We start from the raw sequence: 27,747 nt of genomic DNA on the forward strand, positions 1-27,747 counted from the left end.
GTAGTAGAGATATTAGTAGTGATGGTAGTAGTAATAATAGTAACAGTAGTAGTAGTAGTAGTAGTAATAACAGTAGTAGTAGTAGTAGTAGTAATAACAGTAGTAGTAGTAGTAGTAGTAGTAACAGTAGTAGTAGAGATATTAGTAGTGATGGTAGTAGTAATAATAGTAACAGTAGCAATAGTAATAATAGTAGTGATGGTAGAAGTAGCAGTAATAGTAGAAGAAGTAGTAGTAGTAATAGCAGTAGTAGTAATAGCAGTAGTAGTAGTAATATCAGTAGTAGTGGTAGTTGTGGTGGTAGAAGTAGTAGTAGTAGTGGTGGTAGTAGTAGTAGTAGTAGTAGTAGTAATAGCAGTAGTAGTAGTAATAGCAGTAGTAGTAGTAATAGTAGTAGTAGTAGTAGTAGTAGTAGTAGTAGTAGTAGTAGTAGTAGTAACAGCAGTAGTAGTAATAGCAGTAGTAGTAGTAATAGCAGTAGTAGTAGTAATAGTAGTAGTAGTAGTAGTAGTAGTAGTAGTAATAGTAGTAGTAGTAGTAACAGCAGTAGTAGTAATAGCAGTAGTAGTAGTAATAGCAGTAGTAGTAGTAATAGTAGTAGTAGTAGTAGTAGTAGTAGTAGTAGTAGTAGTAGTAGTAGTAGTAATAGCAGTAGTAGTAGTAATAGCAGTAGTAGTAGTAATAGTAGTAGTAGTAGTAGTAGTAGTAGTAGTAGTAGTAGTAGTAGTAGTAGTAGTAGTAGTAGTAGTAGTAATAGCAGTAGTAGTAGTAATAGTAGTAGTAGTAGTAGTAGTAGTAGTAGTAGTAGTAGTAATAGCAGTAGTAGTAGTAGTAGTAGTAGTAGTAGTAGTAGTAGTAGTAGTAATAACAGTAGTAGTTGTAATAGCATTAATAATAGTAGTAGTGATTGCAGTAGTGATAGTAGTAGTAGTAGTAATAACAGTAGTAGTAGTAATAGCATTACTAATAGTAGTAGTGATTGCAGTAGTGATAGTAGTAGTAGTAGTAATAACAGTAGTAGTAGTAATAGCATTACTAATAGTAGTAGTGATTGTAGTTGTGATAGTAGTAGTAGTAATAATAATAGTAACAGTAGTAGTAGTAGCAGCGCAGTAGTAGAGGAGATGTGTGTCCATCATCACACAATAGACATCATCAAACCATGCAACAGAAAAGTGCACCATATACACTTGGTTTGTTGTTTTTATGAAATAGTTTTCATTAAATAGTTTTTAATCATAGCTAAAGTATTGCTACGGTTTCCTCGACGCAGTCAGCCGTCATGGCTGGGACCGCAAGTTTGTGTCCCGAATTCCTGTTAAGTAGCAGTTAGCTGCTAGCCATCATGAAAACGGAACAGGCTAATGCTAGCAGTGCTAGCCAACCTGTGTTTTTATCCACAGCTGGGCATAAATGCTTCTGGTGTGAAATGATTTCCACAGAGTCACAAGTTGAAGATAAGGGCTGCCCTATATGCACCACATCAAGCAGATAAGGGAAAAGATCCTCCAGCTGTTAGCTCGGCTGCTTTCTAAGTATACCAATCTTGCTGTAACCCAGGCAAACTGAATCTCAGTTTTAAATGCCTCCTATAGCAAAGCTGTCTGAGCAGGGCAGTGTTGATCTGTACCAATCCAACAGACAGATGTTCAGCTCCGTGGTCCACGGGAGACTGGACACTCACAAGGCGTAGGAGATCGGGGCAGTCTGGCCACCTTTCATCTATCCAATCCAGCTATCAAACAGCTTTGTCACGCTTGAGACGAACCTACCAGCCCCGGGAGTCAGCACAGATCCTGGGTGTTTACCAACAGCCAACGCTCGCCCAGTGGCACCCACTTAAACATGTCTGTCTTCAGACTGTAGTACCGCTGTTATTGAAGCCTCCCCCCGGACTACAGTCTTTTATCAATGGCAGTTATGATATTGTTTAGTACCTTGAGCGTGGTTGAGGTGCACCCATGAACAGCTCGGAAACCAGATTGCATAGTAGAGAAGGTACGGTGGGATACAAAATGGTCAGAGATCTATTTGGTAATTTGGCTTTAGAAGACTTTGGAAAGGCAGGGTAGGATGGATATAGGTATGTAACAGTTTGAGTCTAGAGTGTCTCCCCTTTGAAGAGGGGGATGACTGCGGCAGCTTTCCAATCTTTAGGGATCTCAGACAATACGAAAGAGAGGTTGAACAGGATAGTAATAGGGGTTGCAACAATTTCGGCGGAATTTTAGAAAGATTGGGTCCAGATTATCTAGCCCAGCTGATTTGTACGGGTCCAGACTGTCAAACGCTCCCTTAAACACTTCAGTGAGCAGGCCTTTCTAATCGACCTGGCCCGGGTATCCTGGAAGGATATTGGCCTCATTCCGTCAGTAGAGGATGCCTGGTTGTTCTTTAAAAGTAATTTCCTCACCATCTTAAATAAGCATGCCCCATTCAAAAAATGTTGAACCATGAACAGATATAGTCCTTGGTTCACTCCAGACCTGACTGCCCTTGACCAGCACACAAACATCCTGTGGCGTACTGCATTGGCATCAAATAGTCCCTGCGATATGCAACTTTTCAGGGAAGTCCGGAACCAATATACACAGTCAGTTAGGAAAGCAAAGGCAAGTTTTTTCAAACATAACTTTGCATCCTGTAGCACTAACTCCAAAAAGTTATGGGACACTGTAAAGTCCATGGAGAATAAGAGCACCTCCTCCCAGCTGCCCACTGCACTGAGGCTAGGAAACACTGTCACCACCGATAAATCCACGATTATCGAGAATTTCAATCAGCATTTCTCTACAGCTGGCCATGCTTTCCTCGTGGCTACCCCAACCCCAGCCAACTGCTCGTCACCCCCCGCAGCTACTTGCCCAAGCCTCCCCAGCTTCTCCTTCACCCAAATACAGATAGCAGATGTTCTGAAAGAGCTGCAAAACCTGGACCCCTACAAATCAGCTGGGCTAGACAATCTGGACCCTCTCTTTCTAAAATTATCCGCCGCCATTGTTGCAACCCCTATTACTAATCTGTTCAACCTCTCTTTTGTATCGTCCGAGATTCCTAAACATTGGAAAGCTGCCTCGGTCATCCCCCTCTTCAAAGAGGGTGACACTCTAGACCCAAACTGTTACAGACCTATATCTATCCTGCCCTGCCTTTCCAAAGTCTTCGAAAGCCAAGTTAACAAACAGATCACTGACCATTTCGAATCCCACGGTACCTTCTCCGCTATGCAAAATCGGGTTTCTGAGCTAGTCACGGGTGCACCTCAGCCACGCTCAAGGTACTAAACGATATCATAACCGCCATCGATAAAAGACAGTACTGTGCAGCTGTCTTCATCGACCTGGCCAAGGCTTTCGACTCTGTCAATCATCGTATTATTATCGGCAGACTCAACAGCCTTGGTTTCTCAAATGACTGCCTCGCCTGGTTCACCAACTACTTCTCAGATAGAGTTCAGTGTGTCAAATTTGAGGGCCTGTTGTCCGGACCTCTGGCAGTCTCTATGGGGATACCACAGGGTATTATTCTCGGGCCGACCCTTTTCTCTGTATATATCAATGATGTCGCTCTTGCTGCGGGTGATTCCCTGATCCACCTCTACGCAGGTGACACCATTCTGTATACATCTGGCCCTTCTTTTGACACTGTGTTAACAAACCTCCAGATGAGCTTCAATGCCATACAACACTCCTTCCTTGGCCTCCAACTGCTCTTAAATGCTAGTAAAACTAAATACATGCTCTTCAACCGATCGCTGACCGCACCTGCCCGCCCGTCCAGCATCACTACTCTGGACGGTTCTAACTTAAAATATGTGGACAACTACAAATACCTAGGTGTCTTGTTAGACTATAAACTCTCCTTCCAGACTCACATTAAGCATCTCCAATCCAAAATTAAATCTAGAATCTGCTTCCTATTTCGCAACAAAACCTCCTTCACTCCGTCACGCTCGTGTTGAGAGACGGACCAAGGCGCAGTGTGATTGGAGTCCCACATCTTTATTTAGTGAAACTTAAAACAAACCAAGAAACAAACAATGACCGTGCAGTACTGAGGTGCAACATGCACTCCCTCAAAAACAATATCCCACAAAGCAGGTGGGAAAAGGGAACCCTTAAGTATGATCCCCAATTAGAGACAACAAACATCAGCTGCCTCTAATTGGGAACCATACCAAGAGCACCAACATAGAAATATATTACCTACAACACCCCTTAGTCACACCCTGACCTACTACACCATAGAGAACCAATGGCTCTCTATGGTCAGGGCGTGACACACTCATGCTGACAAACATACCCTCGTAAAACTGACTATCCTACCGATCCTTGACTTCGGCGATGTCATTTACAAAATAGCCTCCAACACTCTACTCAGCAAACTGGATGCAGTCTATCACAGTGCCATACGTTTTGTCACCAAAGCCCCATATACCACCCACCACTGCGACCTGTATGCTCTCTTCGGCTGGCCCTTTGCTACATATTCGTCGCCAGACCCACTGGCTCCAGGTCATCTAGAAGTCTTTGCTAGGTAAAGCACCGCCTTATCTCAGCTCACCGGTCAGCATTACAACACCCACCGGTAGCACGCACTTCAGCAGGTACCCTCTGCTGTTTCCTGAAGTCCACTTTCATCTCTTTTATTTTGTTGACATTGAGTGAGAGGTTGTTTTCCTGACACCACACTTTGAGTGCCCTCACCTCCTCCCTGTTGGCTGGCTCATTGTTGTTGGTAATCAAGCCCACTACTGTTGTGTCGTCTGCAAACTTGATGATTGAGTTGGGGGCGTGCATGGCCACACAGTCGTGGGTGAACAGGGAGTAAAGGAAGGGGCTGAGCACGCACTCTTGTGGGGCCCCAGTGTTGAGGATCAGCGAAGTGGAGATGTTGTTTCCTACCTTCACCACCTGGGGGTGGCCCCTCAGAAAGTTCAGGACCCAATTGCACAGGGCGAGGTTGAGACCCAGGGCCTCCAGCTTGATGTTGAGTTTGGAGGGTACTATGGTGTTGAATGCTGAGCTGTAGTCAATGGACAGCATTCTTACATAGGTATTCCTCTTGTCCAGATGGGATAGGGCAGTGTGGAGTGTGATTGCATTGTCTGTGGACTTGTTGGGGCGGTATGCAAACTGAAGTGGGTCTAGAGTGGCCGGTAATGTGGAGGTGATATGATCCTTGACTAGTCTCTCAAAGCACTTCATGATGACAGAAGTGAGTGCTACGGGGCGGTAGTCATTTAGTTCAGTTATCTTTGCCTTCTTGGGTACAGGAACAATGGTGGCCATCTTGAAGCATGTGGAGATAGCAGACTGGGATAGGGAGTGATTGAATATGTCCATAAACACACCAGCCAGCTGGTCTGCGCATGCTCTGCAGATGTGGCTAGGGATACCATCTGGGCCAGCAGCCTTGCGAGGGTTAACACATTTAAATGTTTTACTCACGTTGGCCCCGGAGAAGGAGGGGGGGGGCGCAGTCCTCATTAGCGGGCCGCAACAGTGGCACTGTCTTATCCTCAAAGCGGGCAAAGAAGGTGTTTAGTTTGTCTAGAAGCGTAATGTCTGTGTCCGTTACATGGCTGGTTTTCATTTTGTAGTCCGTGATTTCCTGTAGTCCCTGCCACATACGTCTCGTGTCTGAGGCATTAAATTGCGACTCCACTTTGTCCCTGTACCGGCATTTTGCTTGTTTGATTGCCTTGTGGAGGGAATAACTACACTGTTTATATTCAGCCATATTCCCAGACCTCGTTCCATGGTTAAATGCGGCATTCGCACTTTCAGTTTTGCACGAATGCCACCATCCATCCACGGTTTCTGGTTAGGGTAGGTTTTAATAGTCACAGTGGGTACAACATCTCCTATACACTTCTTTATAAACTCACTCACAGAGTCAGCGTATAGATCGACGTTGTTCTTCGAGGCTGACTGGAACATATCCCAGTCCACATGATCAAAACAATCTTGAAGCATAGATTCCGATTGGTCAGACCTGTGTTGAATGGTTCTAGTCACTGGTACATCCTGTTTGAGTTTCTACCTATAAGACGGTAGGAGCAAGATGGCATCGTGGTCGGATATCCCGAAGGGAGGGCGGGGGAGGCCTTTGTATGCATCGCAGAAGTTAGAGTCGCAGTGATCGAGTGTATTACCCCCGCGCGTACTGCAATCAATATGCTGATAGAATTTAGGCAGCCTTGTTCTCAAATTTGCTTTGTTAAAGTCCCCAGCTACAATAAATGCAGCCTCAGGATATATGGTTTCCAGTTTACATAGAGTCCAGTGAAGTTCCTTGAGGGCCGTCTAGGTGTCTCTTTGAGGGGAAATGTACACAGCTGTGACGATAACTGACGAGAATTCTCTTGGCAGGTAATATGGCCAGCATTTGATAGCAAGGAATTCTAGGTCAGGTGACAGAAGGACTTGAGTTCCTGTATGTTGTTATGATTACACCATGAGTCATTAATCATGAAGCATACACCCCTGCCCTTCCTCTTCCCAGAGAGGTGTTTATCTCTGTCGGCGCGATGCATGGAGAAGCTCGGAGGCTGAACCGATTCTGACAACATATCCCGAGAGAGCCATGTTTCCATGAAACAGAGAATGTTACAATTTCTAAAGTCTCTCTGGAAGGTAACCCTTGCTCGAATAGTAATAGTAGTCATAGTAGTAAAAGTAGAAGTAGTAGTGACAGTAGTAGTAGTAGCAGTGGGAGTAGTAGTAGTAGGTGTTGTAGTAGTAGCAGTAGTCGTAGTAGTAGTAGTAGTAGTAGTAGTAGTAGTAGTATCAGTAGTAGTAGTAGCAGCAACATATTTAGATGTGGAAGTAGTAGCAGCAGTAGCAGTAGTAGCAGCAGGTAAGGATGTAGTAGTACCTGTAGCAACAGCAGTAGTAGCAGTAGTGCTAGTAGTAGTAATAGTAGATGCAGCAGTAATAGTAGTAGATGTAGTAGTAGATGTATTAGCAGTAATAATAGTAGATGCAGTACTAGTAGTAGTAGTAGATGTAGCAGAACTAGTATTAGTAGTAGATGCAGCAGTAGTAGTAGTAGTAGTAGTAGATTTAGCAGCAGTAGTAGTAGATGTTGCAGCAGCAGTAGTAGAAGATGTGGCAGTAGTAGTGGTAGTAGTAGTAATACAAACAGTAGTGGTAGTTAAGATGGCATTGGAGAAGAGTATCTTTTGTTCGTTAATTTGCATTATTTGTAACTTATTTTTTAACTTATTTTGTACATAATGTTGCCACTACTCTTATGACCGAAAATAACTTCTGGACATCAGGACTGCGATTACTCACCACGGACTGGCAGAATCCTTTTTTTCCTTTAACGATCCTGACGAGCCGGACGTGAATGATATACTCAGATCCCCGTGATTTTCGTGAAGAAAAGGCGGAGAAAAAGGGGCCAAATGGCGGGCTGCCTTCTGAGAATTTGTAGGCGATCGAATAAACCACCACTTCCTTCCATTCATTCTGTTAGCAAACGAAAATAAAATAGACGACCTACACGGAAGATTAAACTACCAACGGTAAGCTGTAGACCACACTATCTAAAACTATCAACGGGACATTCAAAACTGTAACATCTTATACTTCACGGAATCGTGGCTGAACGACGACTATATCAACATACAGCTGGCTGGTTATACGATGTACTGGCAGGATAGAACAGCGGTGTCAGGTAAGACAAGGGGCGGCGGGCTATATGTATTTTTGTAAATAACAGCTGGTGCACGATATCTAAGGAAGATTCTAGCTATTGCTCGCCTGAGGTAGAGTTTCTTATGATAAGCTGTAAACCACACCTTCTACCAAGAGAGTTTTCATCTGTATTTTTCATAGCTGTTTACATACCACCACAGACTGAAGCTGGCACTAAGACCGCATTGAATGAGTTGTATTCCGCCATAAGCAAACAAAAAAACGCTCACCCAGAGGCGGCGCTCCTAGGAGCCGGGGACATTAATGCAGGAAACTTAAATTTGTTTTACCTCATTTCTATCAGCACCACCTGTGGCTCAGTTGGTAGAGCATGGTGTGTGCAACGCCAGGGTTGTGGGTTCGATTCCCACGGGGGCCAGTATAAAATGTATGCATTCACTACTGTAAGTTGCTCTGGATAAGAGCATCTGCTAAATGACTAAAATATAAGTGTTAAATGTGCAACCAGAAGGAAAAAACCCCGGACCACATTTACTCCAGACACAGAGACGCGTACAAAGGTCTCCCTCGCCCTCCATTTGGCAAATCTGACCATAATTCTATCCTCTATCCTCCTGATTCCTGCTTACGAGCAAAAATTAAAACAGGAAGCACCAGTGACTCGATCAGATGAAGCAGATGCTAAGCTACAGGACTGTTTTGCTAGCACAGACTGGAATATGTTCTGGGATTCCTCTGATGGCATTGAGGAGTACACCACATCAGTCATTGGTTTCATCAATAAGTGCATCGATGATGTCGTCCCCACAGTGACCATACGTACATACCACAACCAGAAGCCATGGATTACAGGCAACATCCGCACTGAGCTAACGGCTAGAGCTGCCGCTTTCAAGGAGTGGGAGTCTAACCTGGAAGCTTATAAGAAATCCCGCTATGCCCTCCGACGAACCATCGAACAGGCAAAGTGTCAATATAGGACCAAGACCGAATCGTACTTCACCGGCTCCGATGCTTGTTGGATGTGGCAGGGCTTGAAAACCATTACAGACTACAAAGGGAAGCACACCCGAGAGCTGACCAGTGACACGAGCCTACCAGACAAGCTAAACTACTTCTATGCTCGCTTCAAGGCAAATAACACTGAAACATGCATGAAAGCACCAGCTGTTCCAGAAGACTGTATTGCGAGCATGCGCTGACCAACTGGCAAGTGTCTTCACTGACATTTTCAATCTCTCCCTGTCCGAGTCTGTAATACCAACAATTTTTAAGCAGATCACCATAGTCCATGTACCCAATAACACTAAGGTAACCTGCCTAAATGACGACCGACCCGTAGCACTCAGGTCTGTAGCCATGAAGTGCTTTGAAAGGCTGGTCATGGCTCACATCAATACCATTATCCCAGAAACCCTAGACCCACTCCAATTTGCATACCGCCCCAACAGATCCACAGATGATGCAATCTCTATTGCACTCCACACTGCCCTTTCCCACCTGGACAAAAGGAACACCTATGTGAGAATGCTATTCATTGACTACAGCTCAGCGTTCAACACCATAGTGCCCTCAAAGCTCATCACTAAGCTAAGGACCCTGGGACTAAACACCTCCCTTTGCAACTGGATCCTGGACTTCCTGACGGACCGTCCCCAGGTGGTGAGGGTAGGTAGCAACACATCTGCCACGCTGATCCTCAACACAGGAGCCCCTCAGGGGTGCGTGCTCAGTCCTCTCCTGTACTCCCTGTTCACTCATGACTGCATGGCCAGTCACGACTCCAACACCATCATTACGTTTGCCTATGACACAACAGTGGTAGACCTGATCACTGACAATGATCAGGCCTACCACATCTCCTTTGTCATCAAGACAATGATTGTGGACTACAGGAAAAAGAGGGCCGAGCACGCCCCCATTCTCACACACGGCGCTGTAGTGGAGTAGGTTGATAGATTCAAGTTCCTTGGTGTCCACATCACCAACAAACTAACATGGTCCAAGCACATAAAGACAGTCGTGAAGAGGCCACAACAAAACCTATTCCCCCTCAGGAGACTGAACAGGTTTGGCATGGGTCCTCAGATCCTCTACAATAGACTGACGAGTTTCAGAAGAAAGTATTTTGTTTCTGGCCATTTTCAGCCTGTAATCGAACCCACAAATGCTGATGCTCCAGATACTCAACTAGTCTAAAGACGGCCAGTTTTACTGCTTCTTTAATCAGAACAACAGTTTTCAGCTGTGCTAACATAATTGCAAAAGGGTTTTCTAATGATCAATTAGCCTTTTAAAATGATACATGTTTGCCCTACAGCCATTTCTGTCGAATCAAAAGAATTTGTAAAAAACAATCCGATTTTGACAGAAATATGGCTGAGACGCAAAGAAAATTCAAGGAGAGGGGGTACAAAAATGGTCAGATTAATATTGCCATTGAGAAAATTCAAAACAAAACGAGACATGACCTTTTTCAAGATCAGTCTCGCAAAAATGAGCATTCTTGCATTCTAACCGCTATTCAAAGTGCTCTGAACAAATTAAGGGAATCGTTCACAAGCATTGGCACAGTATCAGTAATGTGTTTTAAAACCTTCTCTTGGTCGTATTCTCGCGGGGCAGAAACCTCAGAGATCAATTGGTAAACTCTAATTTACCACCCCAAGATATCCCTGCACAACGTCTATTTGCGCCCCCTACTGGATGGAAACTACAAGTTTAATGGCTGTGCTCAATGCAATGGCACTTATAAATGTAGATCTTTCAAACACCCCCAAACAGGGAAACAGATCCCAATCAAAGGTGTTATCACGTGCTCCACTAAGGCAGTTATTTATCTTATAACTTGTCCTAGCATTAAAAATTATGTGGGTAAAACAAAGCGCAAATTAAAAGTATGTATCTCGGAGCATTGTAGCACCATTAGAGCACCAAAAACTCGACTTACAAAGTTGGGGCCCAACTTTTGGAAGAAAACCACTCGATATCGTCTCTACGTTATATTCGCATCGAACACGTCACCCTCCCTAGGAGAGGGGAACCTCGTCTCTGCGTTATATCAGCATCGAACACGTCACCCTCCCTAGGAGAGGAGAACCTCATCTCTACGTTATATTGGCATCGAACACGTCACCCTCCCTAGGAGAGAGGAACCTCGTCTCTACGTTATATCAGCATCGAACATGTCACCCTCCCTAGGAAAGGGGGTGACCTTGATAATTTATTGTTAAAACGAGAGGCTGCCTGGATTTATAATTTAAAGAGCCTTGCACCCTTCGGTCTCAACGTAGACTGATCTGAAGCCATTCTTGTGATTATTGTGATTTTGCTATTGTAAATGTTTGTAGGCTTCTGTAGCCAAATTGTATCTAAGATCGTACGCTATCGATTTATGTTTTTTGTATGCTATTTTAAGACATGAGAATTAACCAATGATATCGGGGCACACACGGCCATGATTAAAGACACCTGTGTGTATCTTTTGACATTATATAAATGAGGGGCCAGTACAAAAAACAAATAAATGCATGAAATGAAATGTATGCATTCACTACTGTAAGTCGCTCTGGATAAGAGCGTCTGCTAAATGACTAAAATGTAATGTAAATGTGTTTTTCATTATACCCTGATGAGGGTTAGGGTTAGGGTTAGGGTTGGACATATATATTTTGTCACGTCCTGGCCAGTATAAGGGTTAATTGTTATTGTAGTTTGGTCAGGACGTGGCAGAGGGTATTTGTTTTATGTGGTCCGGGGTGGTGTTTTGGAAAAAGGGTGTTTGATTTAGTATTTCCGGGTTTTTGGTTTATGGTCTATGTTTATGTATTTCTATGTGTAGTCTAGTAAGTGTGTTTCTATGTAGAGTTAATTGGGGTGGACTTCCAATTGAAGGCAGCTGTGTGGTGTTGCCTTTGATTGGAAGTCCTATATTAGTTGGGTGTGTTTGTCTGTGTGTTTGTGGGAGATTGTTCTGTGTTTAGCCTTGTGCCTTGCCAGACTGTCTGTATATCGTCCGTTCACTTGTTTTGTTATTTTGGTGTTCATTTTGGAAAGTTAATAAACGTCAAGATGAGCGTACACATACCTGCTGCGTTTTTGTCCTCCATTACCGACGAAAACAGTGACATATTTTTGCATCTGAGCTCCTAGAGTGTGCGGCTCTCCTTTATTTTCAAGTGTTCCACTCCGCTAGCCAGCACCTCGCTAAATAGGTGTGCGTTTCTTTCGCCTCTAGATTAAACTTTAATTAGCTAACACAACGAGCCATTGGAACACAGGAGTGATGGTTGCTTCTAATGGGTCTCTGTACACCTATGTAGATATTCCATAAAAAATCGGCCGTTTCCAGCTACAATAGTCATTGACAACATTAACAATGTCTACACTGTATTTCTGTTCAATTTGATGTTATTTTAATGGACAAAAAATGTGCTTTTCTTTCAAAAACAAGGACATTTCTAAATGACCTCAAACTTTTGAACGGTAGTGTACATATTACCTCGACAAACCGGTGCCCGCGCACATGGACTCTGTACCGGTAACCCCTGTATATAGCCTCATTACTAACCGGTGCACCCACACATTGACTCTGTACCGGTACCCCCTGTATATAGCCTCATTACTAACCAGTGCTCCCACACATTGACTCTGTACCGGTACCCCCTCTGTATATAGTCTCACTATTGCTATTTTGCTCTTTAATTACTTGTTACTTTTATTTCTTATTCTTATCCCATAAAAATGTAACTGCATTGTTGGTTAGGGGCTCGTAAGTTGTATTCAGCATTTCACAATAAGGTCTACACCTGTTGTATTTCGGAGCATGTGACTAATATGATTTGATTTGAGTATCAACAGTAGGAGTGTATTAGTGGTGACATTAGTAGTAATACTAGTAGTTATAGTAGTAATAGCAGAAGTAGTAGTGACAGTAGTAGTAGTAGTAGTAGTAGTAGTAGTGGCAGCCACAGCAGTAGTAGTAGTAGCAGCATTAGTAGTAGCAGAAGCAGCAATGACATTAGCAGCAATAGTATTAGTAGCAATAGTAGCAGTATATGTAGTAGTAGTAGCAGCAGCAGTAGTAGTAGAAGCAGTAGTAGAAGCATTATTAGTATGAGTAGTAGCAGCAGCAGTGTTAGTAGTGGTGGTAATAGTAGTAGTAGTAGTAGTAGTATAAGTAGTAGATGCAGTAGTAGCTGTAGTAGTAGTAGTAGTAGTAGTAGTAGTAGTAGATGTACTAACAGTAGCAGTATTAGATGTAGTAGTCGCTCTAGCAGTAGTAGTAGTAGCAGCAGTATTAGTAGGAGCAGTAGTAGCAGCAGTAGTAGCAGCAGCAGCAGTAGTAGTAGTAGTTGTAGTAGTAGTTGCAGTACTAGATGTAGCAAAAGCAGTAGTAGTAGTAGTAGATGTAGCAGCAATAGTATCAGTAGTAGTAGATGTAGAAGCAGTAGTAGTTGTAGTAATATAAGTCATAGTAGTAGCAGTTGTAGTAGATGTAGTAGTAGTAGTAGTAGCAGTAGTAGTAGTAGTAGATGTAGCAGCAGTAGTAGTAGATGTAGTAGGAGTAGTAGTAGTGGTAGTAGTAGAAGATGTAGCAGCAGAAGTTGTAGTAGTTGTAGTAGCAGCAGTAGTAGATGTAGTAGTAGTAGCAGTAGTAGTAGATGTAGCAGAAATAGTAGTAGTAGTAGCAGCAGTAGTAGTAGCATAAGTAGTAGTAGTAGTAGTAGTAGTAGTAGCAGTAGTAGTAGTAGTAGTAGCAGTAGATGTAGCAGCAGTAGTAGTGGTAGTAGATGCAGTAGTAGATGTAGCATTAGTAGTACTAGTAGTAATAGCAGCAGTAGTAGTACATGTAGTAGTAGCAGTAGTAGTATGTGTAGCAGCAGTATTATTAGTATTAATAGCATTAGTAGTTGTAGCAGCAGTAGTAGATGTAGTAGTGGTAGTGGTAGTGGTAGTGGTGGTAGTAGTAGTAGTAGTAGCATCAGAAGTAGATGTAGCATTAGTAGTAATAGTTGCAGCAGTAGTAGCAGTAGTAGTAGCAACAGTAGTAGTAGCAGTAGTAGCAGCAGTAATATTAGCAGCAGCAGTAATAGTAGATGTATCAGTAGTAGCAATAGTAGATGTAGCATCAGTAGTATATGTAGTATTAGTTGTACTAGTAGTAATAGCAGCAGTAGTAGTAGTAGTAGTAGTAGTAGTTGTGGCAGCAGTAGTAATATTAGTAGTTGTAATAGTAGTAGCAGTAGTCGCAGCAGTAGTAGTTGCAGCAGTTGTAGCAGCATACATATTATTAGCAGCATTAGTATTAGTAGTAGTTGTAGCAGTAGTAGTAGTACTAGTAGTAATAGCAGCAGTAGTAGCAGTAGTAGCAGCGGTAGTAGAAGCATCAGTAGTAGTAATTGTATCCGCAGTAGTAGTAGCAGTATCAATCAATCAATCAATCAAACGTATTTATAAAGCCCTTTTTTTATCAGCTGATATCTCAAAGTGCTATACAGTAACCAAGCCTAAAACCCTAAACAGCAAGCAATGCAGGTGTAGAAGCACAGTACCAGTAGCTACCAGCAGGGTTAGGGTGTCAAGGGTCAGGATCAGGATTATGGCTGTGTACCTGGCCAGAGCTTTGGCAGCTTTCCTGGCCTGGACGTCTCTCCTGATCAGGATGGTCTCCAGGTTGGTTGGACTGGGTATGAACCCCACCACTCCATCTTCTTTCACCGGACGCCCAAGCCACCAGTCACTATTAAACTTCTGTTCAGACAAGGCAGGCAGGGAACTGGATTTATTATTATTATTAATAATAATAATACATGGGACTTATTTAGCGCTTTTCAAAGGACCCAAATGTGCTTTACAAAAAAACAGGAATCAAAACATAACATCAGACTAAACAAGACATGAATAAAGAGAGGAGTGTGATGCATCCCCATAACCATCATCATTATTATCATCATCATCACTATCATAGAGTTAGGGGTTAAAGGTTAGGGGTTAAGGGTTACACTCTAACCTCTTTGACGTGTAGAAAGTCTCTGGCCTCGAAGGTGACAGCCTGGCCTGGTACTGGGATGTTGTCGTCGTCTGCCGGTATGTAATAGAAGTTACACCGCACAGCAAACGCCACAGGCTTGTACTGGTTAAACAGAGAAGACAACAGACGTACTGGTAACAGCGAAGACAACAGACGTACTGGTAACAGCGAAGACAACAGACTTGTACTGGTAACAGCGAAGACAACAGACTTGCACCGGTAACACATAGAAGACAATAGACTCGTCCTAGTAACAGAGAAGACAACAGAATTGCACTGGCAACACAGGGAAGACAACAGACTTGTCCTGGTAACGGAGAAGACAACAGACTTGTCCTGGTAACGGAGAAGACAACAGACTTGCACTGGTAACATAGAGAAGAGAGAACATGGGGAGGCAGCCTGGTCTCTGAGTAGACGTAACATAATCAAACGTAAATCAGGTATATTCAAATTAGTATGATATGTTACGTTTGATATGGTTACATAACATATACCTTTATTAATAAAAAAGGGAAAGAATGGTGGTTGGTCAGGGTGGATGGGTGGGCGAATAAGGTGAACATCTAGCTACCCAAAGATTGCTTATTTGAGTTTCATCATGGAAACCTTTAGCATTTTAGCTAATTTAGCTAATAACTGTTCAACTAGTTACACATTTTTAGCTACTTTCCAAGTACTTAGCATGTTAGCTAACCCTTCCCCTAACACTGACCTTAAACCTTTTAGCTAACCCTTCCCCTAACCTTAACCCTTTAACCTAACTCCTAAACTTAAACTTAATTCCTGGCCAAGCTAATGTTGGCCAGCTAGATAACATTAGACTAAACAAATTGTAATTCAAAACATAGCATACATTTTGCAAATACGTAACATACTGTAGGTTTTGCAATTCGCAACATATCCTACGAATGGATAATGGACATCCACAAATTAATACCTAGAATACCAGATTTAATGTCTCAGATTTACGTACAGAATAATATGAAATGCTCTGAGACCAAGTAAGGAAGGAGATAGAAACAAGGGATCGAGGTAGTTAGATTGGGGCCTACCTTGGCCTTCTCCAACTGGACCTGGGCATTCCTCTCCTCATGACCATCTAAGTCCCTTAGGGTCTGGAGAGAGAAAGGGAGTCAGAGTTAGACTTGGGATGCTTTAGTTTGTAATGATGAGTTGATGTAGAATTAGACTTGGACCTCTTTAGTTTCTGTTTATTATGTGACGTAGAATTAGACTTGGGCTGCTGTAGTTTGTATTGATGATGTGATGTAGAATTGGACTTGGGCAGCTTTAGTTTGTATTGATGATGTGATGTAGAATTGGACTTGGGCAGCTTTAGTTTGTATTGATGATGTGATGTAGAATTGGACTTGGGCAGCTTTAGTTTGTAATGGTGATGTAGAATTACACTTGGGCCTCTTTAGTTTGGAATGATGATGTAATTTTGACTTGGTCTGCTTTAGTTTGTAATGATGGTGTGATTTATATTGTGGATAAAGAGTTTCCTGTCTAACAGAACTCAGAGGGTGTTCTTTAATGGAAGCCTTTCCAACATAATCCAGGAAGAATCAGGAATTCCCCAGGGAAGCTGTCTAGGCCCATTACTTTTTTTAAACTTTAATAATGACATGCCTCTGGCTTTGAGTAAAGTTTCTATGTATGCGAATGAATCAACTCTATACATGTCAGCTACTACAGCAACTGAAATGACTGCAACATTTACCAAAGAGTTGCAGTTAGTATACCTAAAACTAAAAGCATTGTATTTGGGACAAATCATTCACTAAACCCTAAACCTCAACTAAATACTGTAATAAATAATGTGGAAATTGAGCAAGTTGAGGTGACTAAACTGCTTGGAGTAACCCTGGATTGTAAACTGTCATGGTCAAAATATATTGATACAACAGTAGCTAAGATGGGGAGAAGTCTGTCCATAATAAAGCGCTACTCTGCTTTCTTAACAGCACTGTCAACAAGGCAGGTCCTACAGGCCCTAGTTTTGTAGCACCTGGACTACTGTTCAGTTGTGTGGTCAGGTGCCACAAAAAAGGACTTAGGAAAGTTGCAATTGTCTCAGAACAGGGCAGCACGGCTGGCCCTTGGATGTACACAGAGAGCTAATATTAATAATATGCATGTCAATCTCTCCTGGCTGAAAGTAGAGGAGAGATTGACTTCATCACTACTTGTTTTTATGAGAGGTATTGACATGTTGAATGCACCGAGCTGTCTGTTTGAACTGCTGGCGCACAGCTCGGACACCCATGACTACCCCACAAGACATGCCACCAGAGGTCTCTTCCCAGTCCCCAAGTCCAGAACAGACTATGGGAGGCGCACAGTACTACATAGAGCCATGACTACATGGAACTCAATTCCACATCAAGTAACTGATGCAAGCAGTAAAATTAGATTTAAAAAACAGATACAAATACATCTTATCGAACAGCAGGGACTGTGAAGTAAAACAATCATAAGTGCAGACACATGCATGCCCACACGATAACATGCGCACTATACACACATGTACACATGGAATTTGCACCTTAGATATGTGGTAGTGGTAGAGTATTTGCCTGAGGACACACAATGTGTCGTGTATTTTGTGAATGTATTGTTATGTTTTTAAAATTGTATGTACTGCCTTAATTTTGCTGGACCCCAGGAAGAGTAATGGGGATCCATAATAAATTAAAATACAAATGTAGAATTCAACTTGGGACGCTTTAGTGTGTAATGATGATTTAGAATTAGACTTGGGCTGCTTTAGTTTGGAATGATAATATAATGTGGTATTAGACTTGGGCTGCTTTAGTTTGTAATCAGGATGTAGTATTAGACTTGGACCTCTTTAGTTTATAATGATAATATAATGTAGAATTAGACTTGACCACTTTATTTTATAATGATGACGTGATTTAAAGTTAGACTAGGGCCTCTTCAGTTTGTAATCAGGATGTAGAATTAGATTTGGGCCGCTTTAAATTGTAATGGAGTTAAAGTTAGGCTGTTTTACTGTACAGAGTTTCTGTGATGTCACTGGGTTATTGCCTGGATTCAATATGATCTCGCTTGTGGACAATGCAAGTTTTAAAGGCAATGTTACCTCTTGTGGACAATGCTGTTTTTAAAGGCAATGTTACCACTTGTTGTCAGTGCAGCTTTTAAAGGCATTGCTACCTCTTGTAGACACTGCAGGTTTTTAGAGGCAATGCTACCTCTTGTAGACAATGCAGGTTTTAAAGGCAATGTTACCACTTGTTGTCAGTGCAGGTTTTAAAGGCAATGTTACCACTTGTTGTCAGTGCAGGTTTTAAAGGCAATGTTACCTCTTGTAGACAATGCAGGTTTTAAAGGCAATGTTACCTCTTGTAGACAATGCAGGTTTTAAAGGCAATGTTACCACTTGTTGTCAGTGCAGGTTTTAAAGGCAATGTTAGCTCGTTCGCATTCAAGGTAAACTCTGCAGATTATGACTTAATTGGAAATACATTTTAATTGTCAAACGCTGTATAACGCAATCTAATGCAGTCCTGATTGAATCCCAGCCTATGTGTTGAGGCAGTGGGCAGGTTTTCTATCTTCCATTTAGAATACATAGTTGTCAATCTGTTCAAATTCACTTTTTCATCATAGCTCAATGTTAATCCGACCGTTACAATTGTTCTCATCATTGTTGCCTCTCTCGCTCCACTGTTATAACTGTTCTTCACTTCCCTGTCTTTCCTTTCTTCTGCTAGAATGTTCTAGATACCTTGCTCCATTTCTGCTAGAAAAGAGGAGTCATCTCTGTCTAAAGCCCAGTCAACCCTAACCGCTAAGAGGATTGCCCTATTCAGGTTAATAGAATCAGCCTGTAGCCTGCAATAGAACACAGTAGTCTGTATACAACACATTAGACTGGCCGGTAGACTGCAATACAACACAGTAGACTGTAGACTGCAATACAACACAGTAGACTGTAGACTGCAATACAACAAAGTAGACTGTAGACTGCAATACAACAAAGTAGACGGTAGACTGCAATACAACAAAGTAGACTGTAGACTGCAATACAACACAGTAAACTGTAGACTGCAATACAACAAATTAAACTGTAGACTGTAATACAACACTGGAACAGCCCTGTAGAATGTACATTATTGGCAGAGCTGGCATTTGTCACATAAGAAATTTGAGATGCAGTTCGATAATGCCAACACATCTGCAATTGTCTCCATTTCTCTACCAACATCAGAAACTCTTTCATCCCTCTGGCCGACACTTGTTGGTATCCACTCAGTCCTCCTCCCAGTAACCCTAACCCTGTGTTTCAGATAGGCCCAGTCCTCCTCCCAGTAACCCTAACCCCTAACCCTGTGTTTCAGATAGACCCAGTCCTCCTCCCAGTAACCCTAACCCTGTGTTTCAGATAGACCAGTCCTCCTCCCAGTAACCCTAACCCTGTGTTTCAGATAGACCCAGTCCTCCTCCAAGTAACCCTAACCCTGTGTTTCAGATAGACCAGTCCTCCTCCCAGTAACCCTAACCCCTAACCCTGTTTTTCAGGTAGACCCAGTCCTCCTCCCAGTAACCCTAACCCCTAACCCTGTGTTCCAGATAGACCCAGTCCTCCTCCCAGTAACCCTAACCCTGTGTTTCAGATAGACCAGTCCTCCTCCCAGTAACCCTAACCCTGTGTTTCAGATAGACCCAGTCCTCCTCCAAGTAACCCTAACCCTGTGTTTCAGATAGACCAGTCCTCCTCCCAGTAACCCTAACCCCTAACCCTGTTTTTCAGGTAGACCCAGTCCTCCTCCCAGTAACCCTAACCCCTAACCCTGTGTTCCAGATAGACCCAGTCCTCCTCCCAGTAACCCTAACCCTGTGTTTCAGATAGACCAGTCCTCCTCCCAGTAACCCTAACCCTGTGTTTCAGATAGACCAGTCCTCCTCCCAGTAACCCTAACTCCTAACCCTGTGATTCAGATAGACCCAGTCATCCTCCCAGTAACCCTAACCCCTAACCCTGTGTTTCAGATAGACCCAGTCCTCCTCCCAGTAACCCTAACCCTGTGTTTCAGATAGACCAGTCCTCCTCCCAGTAACCCTAACCCCTAACCCTGTGTTTCAGATAGACCCAGTCCTCCTCCCAGTAACCCTAACCATGTGTTTCAGATAGACCAGTCCTCCTCCCAGTAACCCTAACCCCTAACCCTGTGTTTCAGATAGACCCAGTCCTCCTCCCAGTAACCCTAACCATGTGTTTCAGATAGACCAGTCCTCCTCCCAGTAAACCTAACCCTGTGTTTCAGATAGACCCAGTCCTCCTCCCAGTAACCCTAACCCTGTGTTTCAGATAGACCAGTCCTCCTCCCAGTAACCCTAACCCCTAACCCTGTGTTTCAGATAGACCCAGTCCTCCTCCCAGTAACCCTAACCCTGTGTTTCAGATAGACCAGTCCTCCTCCCAGTAACCCTAACCCCTAACCCTGTGTTTCAGATAGACCCAGTCCTCCCCCCAGTAACCCTAACCCCTAACCCTGTGTTTCAGATGGACCCAGTCCTCCTCCCAGTAACCCTAACCCCTAACCCTGTGTTTCAGATAGATCAGTCCTCCTCCCAGTAACCCTAACCCTGTGTTTCAAATAGACTCAGTCCTCCTCCCAGTAACCCTAACCCCTAACCCTGTGTTTCAGATAGACCAGTCCTCCTCCAAGTAACCCTAACCCCTAACCCTGTGTTTCAGATAGACCCAGTCCTCCTCCCAGTAACCCTAACCATGTGTTTCAGATAGACCAGTCCTCCTCCCAGTAACCCTAACCCCTAACCCTGTGTTTCAGATAGACCCAGTCCTCCCAGTAACCCTAACCATGTGTTTCAGATAGACCAGTCCTCCTCCCAGTAACCCTAACCCCTAACCCTGTGTTTCAGATAGACCAGTCCTCCTCCCAGTAACCCTAACCCTGTGTTTCAGATAGACCAGTCCTCCTCCCAGTAACCCTAACCCCTAACCCTGTGTTTCAGATAGACCCAGTCCTCCCCCCAGTAACCCTAACCCCTAACCCTGTGTTTCAGATGGACCCAGTCCTCCTCCCAGTAACCCTAACCCCTAACCCTGTGTTTCAGATAGATCAGTCCTCCTCCCAGTAACCCTAACCCTGTGTTTCAAATAGACTCAGTCCTCCTCCCAGTAACCCTAACCCCTAACCCTGTGTTTCAGATAGACCAGTCCTCCTCCAAGTAACCCTAACCCCTAACCCTGTGTTTCAGATAGACCCAGTCCTCCTCCCAGTAACCCTAACCATGTGTTTCAGATAGACCAGTCCTCCTCCCAGTAACCCTAACCCCTAACCCTGTGTTTCAGATAGACCCAGTCCTCCCAGTAACCCTAACCATGTGTTTCAGATAGACCAGTCCTCCTCCCAGTAACCCTAACCCCTAACCCTGTGTTTCAGATAGACCAGTCCTCCTCCCAGTAACCCTAACCCTGTGTTTCAGATAGACCAGTCCTCCTCCCAGTAACCCTAACCATGTGTTTCAGATAGACCAGTCCTCCTCCCAGTAACCCTAACCCCTAACCCTGTGTTTCAGATAGACCAGTCCTCCTCCCAGTAACCCTAACCCCTAACCCTGTGTTTCAGATAGACCAGTCCTCCTCCCAGTAACCCTAACCATGTGTTTCAGATAGACCAGTCCTCCTCTCAGTAACCCTAACCCCTAACCCTGTGTTTCAGATAGACCCAGTCCTCCTCCCAGTAACCCTAACCCCTACCCCTGTGTTCCAGATAGACCAGTCCTCCTCCCAGTAACCCTAACCATGTGTTTCAGATAGACCAGTCCTCCTCCCAGTAACCCTAACCCCTAACCCTGTGTTTCAGATAGACCCAGTCCTCCTCCCAGTAACCCTAACCCCTAACCCTGTGTTCCAGATAGACCAGTCCTCCTCCCAGTAACCCTAACCATGTGTTTAAGATAGACCCAGTCCTCCTCCCAGTAACCCTAACCATGTGTTTCAGATAGACCAGTCCTCCTCCCAGTAACCCTAACACTGTGTTTCAGATAGACCAGTCCTCCTCCCAGTAACGCTAACCCCTAACCCTGTGTTTCAGATAGACCCAGTCCTCCTCCCAGTAACCCCTAACCCTGTGTTTCAGATAGACCAGTCCTCCTCCCAGTAACCCTAACCCCTAACCCTGTGTTTCAGATAGACCAGTCCTCCTCCCAGTAACCCTAACCCTGTGTTTCAGATAGACCCAGTCCCCCTGTATGTTTCAGAGCAGCCATGCAGAAAGGACTCACACAGAAATGAAGGGATTAACAGTCAACACAACAGATGGTACATTATCCTATTCTTCCCTGTACACACACAAACACACAAACCGCTAAACACTTTACCTTTTTCTTTGGTGGCATGTTAGTCTGTTGTAGGTGAGATATCCGTTGGTTTCCCTGACAGCTTTAGTCCAAACAAGGACCCATATATCACAAAACAAACTCCTTCTTTACAAACTACTGTTGCGCAATGTATCCAAAGAGGCTGTTTGATAGACGCATAACATTCGTAGCAGATTCCTGAGAGAAGAGCCCTTTGTATAACCAAGGGCAGAATCCAAACCCCTGGTGAAGTGCAGCATGGCTGAGGATTCAGAGCTGAGTGGTGTGAATGACTTCAATAAGCCTCTTTATCAGCTAGCCTGTATTAACAGACAGTGTAGTCACCCCTCCAGAGCCTTGGTGGAATTAAAGGCTTAGTCCTCAGAGAGACATCTGTTGCTTCCTCTGTACAGCATACTGTTCTACGGAGCTGGGGTATAGGACTGGGGTATAGGACTGGGGTATAGGACTGGAGTATAGGACTGGGGCTGGGGTATAGGACTGGGGTATAGGGCTGGGGCTAGGGTATAGGACTGGGGTATAGGACAGGAGCTGGGGTATAGGACTGGGGTATAGGACTGGAGTATAGGGCTGGGGTAAAGGACTGGAGCTGGGGTATAGGACTGGGGTATAGGACTGGAGCTGGGGTATAGGACTGGGGTATAGGACTGGAGCTGGGGTATAGGACTGGGGTATAGGACTGGAGTATAGGGCTGGGGTAAAGGACTGGAGCTGGGGTATAGGACTGGAGCTGGGGTATAAGACTGGGGTATAGGACTGGAGCTGGGGTATAGGACTGGGGTATAGGACTGGGGTATAGGACTGGAGCTGGGGTATAGGACTGGGGTATAGGGCTGGGGTATAGGACTGGGGTATAGGACTGGGATATAGGGCTGGGGCTGGGGTATAGGACTGGGATATAGGGCTGGGGCTGGGGTATAGGACTGGGATATATGGCTGAGGCTGGGGTATAGGACTGGAGCTGGGGTATAGGACTGGGATATAGGACTGGGGTATAGGACTGGGATATAGGGCTGGGGCTGGGGTATAGGACTGGGGTATAGGGCTGGGGTATAGGACTGGGATATAGGGCTGGGGCTGGGGTAAAGGACTGGAGCTGGGGTATAGGACTGGGGTATAGGGCTGGGGTATAGGACTGGGATATAGGGCTGGGGCTGGGGTATAGGACTGGAGCTAGGGTATAGGACTGGGATATAGGACTGGGGTATAGGACTGGGGTATAGGACTGGAGTATAGGACTGGGGTATAGGACTGGGGTATAGGACTGGGGTATAGGGCTGGGGTATAGGACTGGGATATAGGGCTGGGGCTGGGGTATAGGACTGGAGCTAGGGTATAGGACTGGGATATAGGACTGGGGTATAGGACTGGAGTATAGGGCTGGGGTATAGGACTGGGATATATGGCTGAGGCTGGGGTAAAGGACTGGAGCTGGGGTATAGGACTGGGGTATAGGACTGGGGTATAGGACTGGGGTAAAGGACTGGAGCTGGGGTATAGGACTGGGGTATAGGACTGGGGTATAGGACTGGGTATAGAGCTGGGGTATAGGACTGGGATATAGGACTGGGGTATAGGACTGGGTATAGAGCTGGGGTATAGGACTGGGATATAGGACTGGGGTATAGGACTGGGGTATAGGACTGGGGTATAGGACTGGGGTATAGGACTGGGATATAGGACTGGGTATAGGACTGGGTATAGAGCTGTGGTATAGGACTGGAGCTGGGGTATAGGACTGGGGCTGGGGTATAGGGCTGGAGTTGGGGTATAGGGCTGAGGTATAGGACTGTGGCTTTTATATAAGACTGGGGCTGGGGAATAGGGCTGGGGTAAAGGACTGGAGCTGGGGAATAGGGCTGCAGCTGGGGTATAGGGCTGGGGTATAGGACTAGAGCTGGGGTATAGGGCTGCAGCTGGGGTATAGGGCTGGGGTATAGGACTAGAGCTGGGGTATAGGGCTGCAGCTGGGGTATAGGGCTGGGGTATAGGACTAGAGCTGGGGTATAGGGCTGCAGCTGGGGTATAGGACTGGGGTATAGGACTAGAGCTGAGGTATAGGGCTGCAGCTGGGGTATAGGACTGGGGTATAGGACTAGAGCTGAGGTATAGGGCTGCAGCTGGGGTATAGGGCTGGGGTATAGGACTAGAGCTGGGGTATAGGGCTGCAGCTGGGGTATAGGGCTGGGGTATAGGACTAGAGCTGGGGTATAGGGCTGCAGCTGGGGTATAGGGCTGGGGTATAGGACTAGAGCTGGGGTATAGGGCTGCAGCTGGGGTATAGGGCTAGGATATAAGACTGTGACTACGTTATAAGGCTGGAGCTGGGGTACATGGCGACGTTATAAAAACTGGAGCTGGGGTATTGGACTGGGGCTGTTATATAAGACTGGGGCTGGGGTATAGGACTGGGATATAGGACTGGGGCTGGTGTATAGGACTGGGGTATAGGACTGGGATAGAGGACTGGAGTTGATGTATAGGACTGGAGTTGGGGTATAGGGCTGGGATAGAGGACTGGGGCTGGGGTATAGGACTATGGTGTGGGGTATAGGGCTGAGGTATAGGACTGTGGATTTTATATAAGGCTGGGGCTGGGGTATTGGGCTGGGGTAAAGGACTGAAGCCGGGGTATGGGGCTGGGGTATAGGACTGGGGTATAGGACTGGGGCTGGGGTATAGGACTGGAGCTGGGATAGAGGACTGGAGTTGGTGTATAGGACTGGGGTATAGGACTGGGGCTGGGGTATAGGACTGGGGTATAGGACTGGGGCTGGGGTATAGGACTGGAGTTGGGGTATAGGGCTGGGATAGAGGACTGGAGCTGGGGTATAGGACTGGAGCTGGGGTATAGAACTGGAGTTGGGGTATAGGGTTGGAGTTGGAGTATAGGGCTGGAGTTGGGGTATAGGGCTGGGATCGAGGACTGGAGCTGGGTTATAGGACTGGAGCTGGGATAGAGGACTGGAGTTGGTGTATAGGACTATGGTGTGGGGTATAGGACTGAGGTATAGGACTGTGGCTTTAATATAAGGCTGGGGCTGGGGTATAGGACTGGGGCTGGGGTATAGGACTGGGGCTGGGGTATAGGACTGGGGCAGGGATAGAGGCCTGGGGCTGGGGTATAGGACTGGGGCTGGGGTATAGGGCTGGGATAGAGGACTGGGGCTGGGGTATAGGACTGGGGCTGGGGTATAGGGCTGGGATAGAGGTCTGGGGCTGGGGTAACGTAAACGAACTCACTTTTGTACATCGCGCTGGTCCGTACAATTGACCTTATTTTACTGCCCAAAAAACGTAATACTTCCAGATCAACTGTAATATCCATACCATTGTAAAGCACAATTTCTCCCCTTTCCAACAAAATCAATGACCAGACCTTCATGATTCCCATCTCTGCATGATTCAAGAAGGCAATGAGCTCCACCGGGTCTTTTTAAAAATGGCGGGCGGGGAAGCGAAATCTACTGCATGATTGTGAGAAGGAGAGATGTCGTGTGGGGAAACGGCTTTTTCCCTCGATCTGTCCAACTTATCACCTTATCGCCTCTAAAATGTAAATAAAACACTATAAAGAGTTTATATAATGTGTCATTACATACCTATTTGAAGGTTTGTGTCAAATTTGAATCGGGTTTTTAGGGCAGTGCTAAAGTGATCTTATGAAGTAAACAGTGGCTTTTTAGTCATGCTAGCTTGCAGTGATGACGCAAAAATTGACTAGGTATCCCCCTTACCCCGTTCCTGTCCCTGTCCCTTTCTTGTTTTTAAACGGTGAGAGAAGTGCTACCCCTGGTGGTTGTAAGACAGAATTAGTTGCTTTATGCTGTACGTTAGGCCATGACACATCACGATGTAACGTTCAGCGTCGGAGGGGTCAAGTTTTTCAACTTTTCTCCAATACTATAGAGCCATTACCATGACAATCAACGCTTGAATAGAAACGCAGTTCACACCCCAGATGTTGATGTCAACACAGTCGCTACAGTCCCATTAGTTTTCTTTGCAGCCTCGTTTGAATTCGCGGTTTTGCACATTTGTACGGAATGGGGTTAGCGTATGTTATAGGACTATGGTATAGGAGCTGGGGTATAGGGCTGGTGTGTGGGGTGTAGGGCTGGGGTATTGGGCTGGGCTGGAGCTAGGGTATAGGGCTGGAGCTGGGGATTAGGACTGGAGCTGGGGATTAGGACTGGAGCTGGAGTACAGGGTTGGGGTATAGGGCTGGAGCTGGGGTATAGGACTAGACCTGGGTTAGGACTGGAGCTGGGGATTAGGACTGGAGCTGGAGTATAGGGCTGGAGCTGGGGTATAGAACTAGAGCTGGGTTAGGACTGGAATTGGGGTATTGGGATGGAGCTGGAGTATAGGGCTGGAGCTGGGGTATAGGGCTGGAGCTGGGGTATAGGGCTGGGGTATTGGGCTGGAGCTGAGGTATAGGGCTGGAGCTGGGGTATAGGGCTGGGGTATAGGACTGGGGTATAGGGCTGGAGCTGGGGTATAGGACTGGAGCTGGGGTTTAGGGCTGGAGCTGGGGTATAGGGCTGGGGTATAGGACTGGGGTATAGGGCTGGAGCTGGGTTAGGCCTGGAGCTGGAGTATAGGGCTGGAGCTGGGGTTTAGGACTGGGGTATAGGACTGGAGCTGGGGTTTAGGGCTGGAGCTGGGGTATAGGGCTGGGGTATTGGGCTGGAGCTGAGGTATAGGGCTGGAGCTGGGGTATAGGGCTGGGGTATAGGACTGGGGTATAGGGCTGGAGCTGGGGTATAGGACTGGAGCTGGGGTTTAGGGCTGGAGCTGGGGTATAGGACTGGAGCTGGGGTATAGGACTGGGGTATAGGACTGGAGCTGGGGTATAGGACTGGGGTATAGGACTGGAGCTGGGGTATAGGACTGGGGTGTAGGACTGGAGTATAGGACTGGAGCTGGGGTATAGGACTGGGGTATAGGACTGGGATATAGGGCTGGGGCTGGGGTATAGGACTGAAGCTGGGGTATAGGACTGGGGTATAGGACTGGGGCTGGGGTATAGGACTGGGATATAGGACTGGGGTATAGGGCTGGGGTATAGGACTGGGATATAGGGCTGGGGCTGGGGTATAGGACTGGAGCTAGGGTATAGGACTGGTATATAGGGCTGGGGCTGGGGTATAGGACTGGGGTATAGGACTGGGGTATAGGGCTGGGGCTGGGGTAAAGGACTGGAGCTGGGGTATAGGACTGGGTATAGGACTGGGGTATAGGACTGGGTATAGGACTGGGTATAGGGCTGGGTATAGAGCTGGGGTATAGGACTGGGGCTGGGGTATAGGACTGGGGCTTTTATATAAGACTGGAGCTGGGGTATAGGACTGGAGTATAGGGCTGGGATAGAGGACTGGGGCTGGGGTATAGGGCTGGAGTTGGGGTATATGGCTGAGGTATAGGACTGTGGCTTTTATATAAGACTGGGGCTGGGGAATAGGGCTGGGGTAAAGGACTGGAGCTGGGGTATAGGGCTGCAGCTGGGGTATAGGGCTGGGGTATAGGACTAGAGCTGGGGTATAGGGCTGCAGCTGGGGTATAGGGCTGGGGTATAGGACTAGAGCTGGGGTATAGGGCTGCAGCTGGGGTATAGGACTGGGGTATAGGACTAGAGCTGAGGTATAGGGCTGCAGCTGGGGT

At 45.6% G+C, this 27,747-nt stretch overlaps 1 protein-coding gene across 1 annotated transcript in view; it reads right to left on the bottom strand.

Moving 5' to 3' along the window:
• The window catches only part of cacnb2b (calcium channel, voltage-dependent, beta 2b), a 77,157-nt gene extending 55,056 nt beyond the window's left edge, over positions 1 to 22,101 (bottom strand). Inside the window, exons 1-4 of the mRNA XM_082973016.1 lie at positions 22,084 to 22,101; positions 15,756 to 15,818; positions 14,680 to 14,802; positions 14,232 to 14,420 (exon numbers count right to left, since the gene is read on the bottom strand). Coding sequence (XP_082829142.1) covers positions 14,232 to 14,420; positions 14,680 to 14,802; positions 15,756 to 15,818; positions 22,084 to 22,101 — 393 coding nt within the window. The remainder of the gene's footprint in view (positions 1 to 14,231; positions 14,421 to 14,679; positions 14,803 to 15,755; positions 15,819 to 22,083) is intronic.
• Positions 22,102 to 27,747: the final 5,646 nt, after the last annotated feature.

This window comes from Salmo salar, chromosome 03 (assembly GCF_965601325.2).
Source record: "Salmo salar chromosome 03, fSalSal1, whole genome shotgun sequence".
Lineage (NCBI taxonomy): Eukaryota > Metazoa > Chordata > Actinopteri > Salmoniformes > Salmonidae > Salmo > Salmo salar.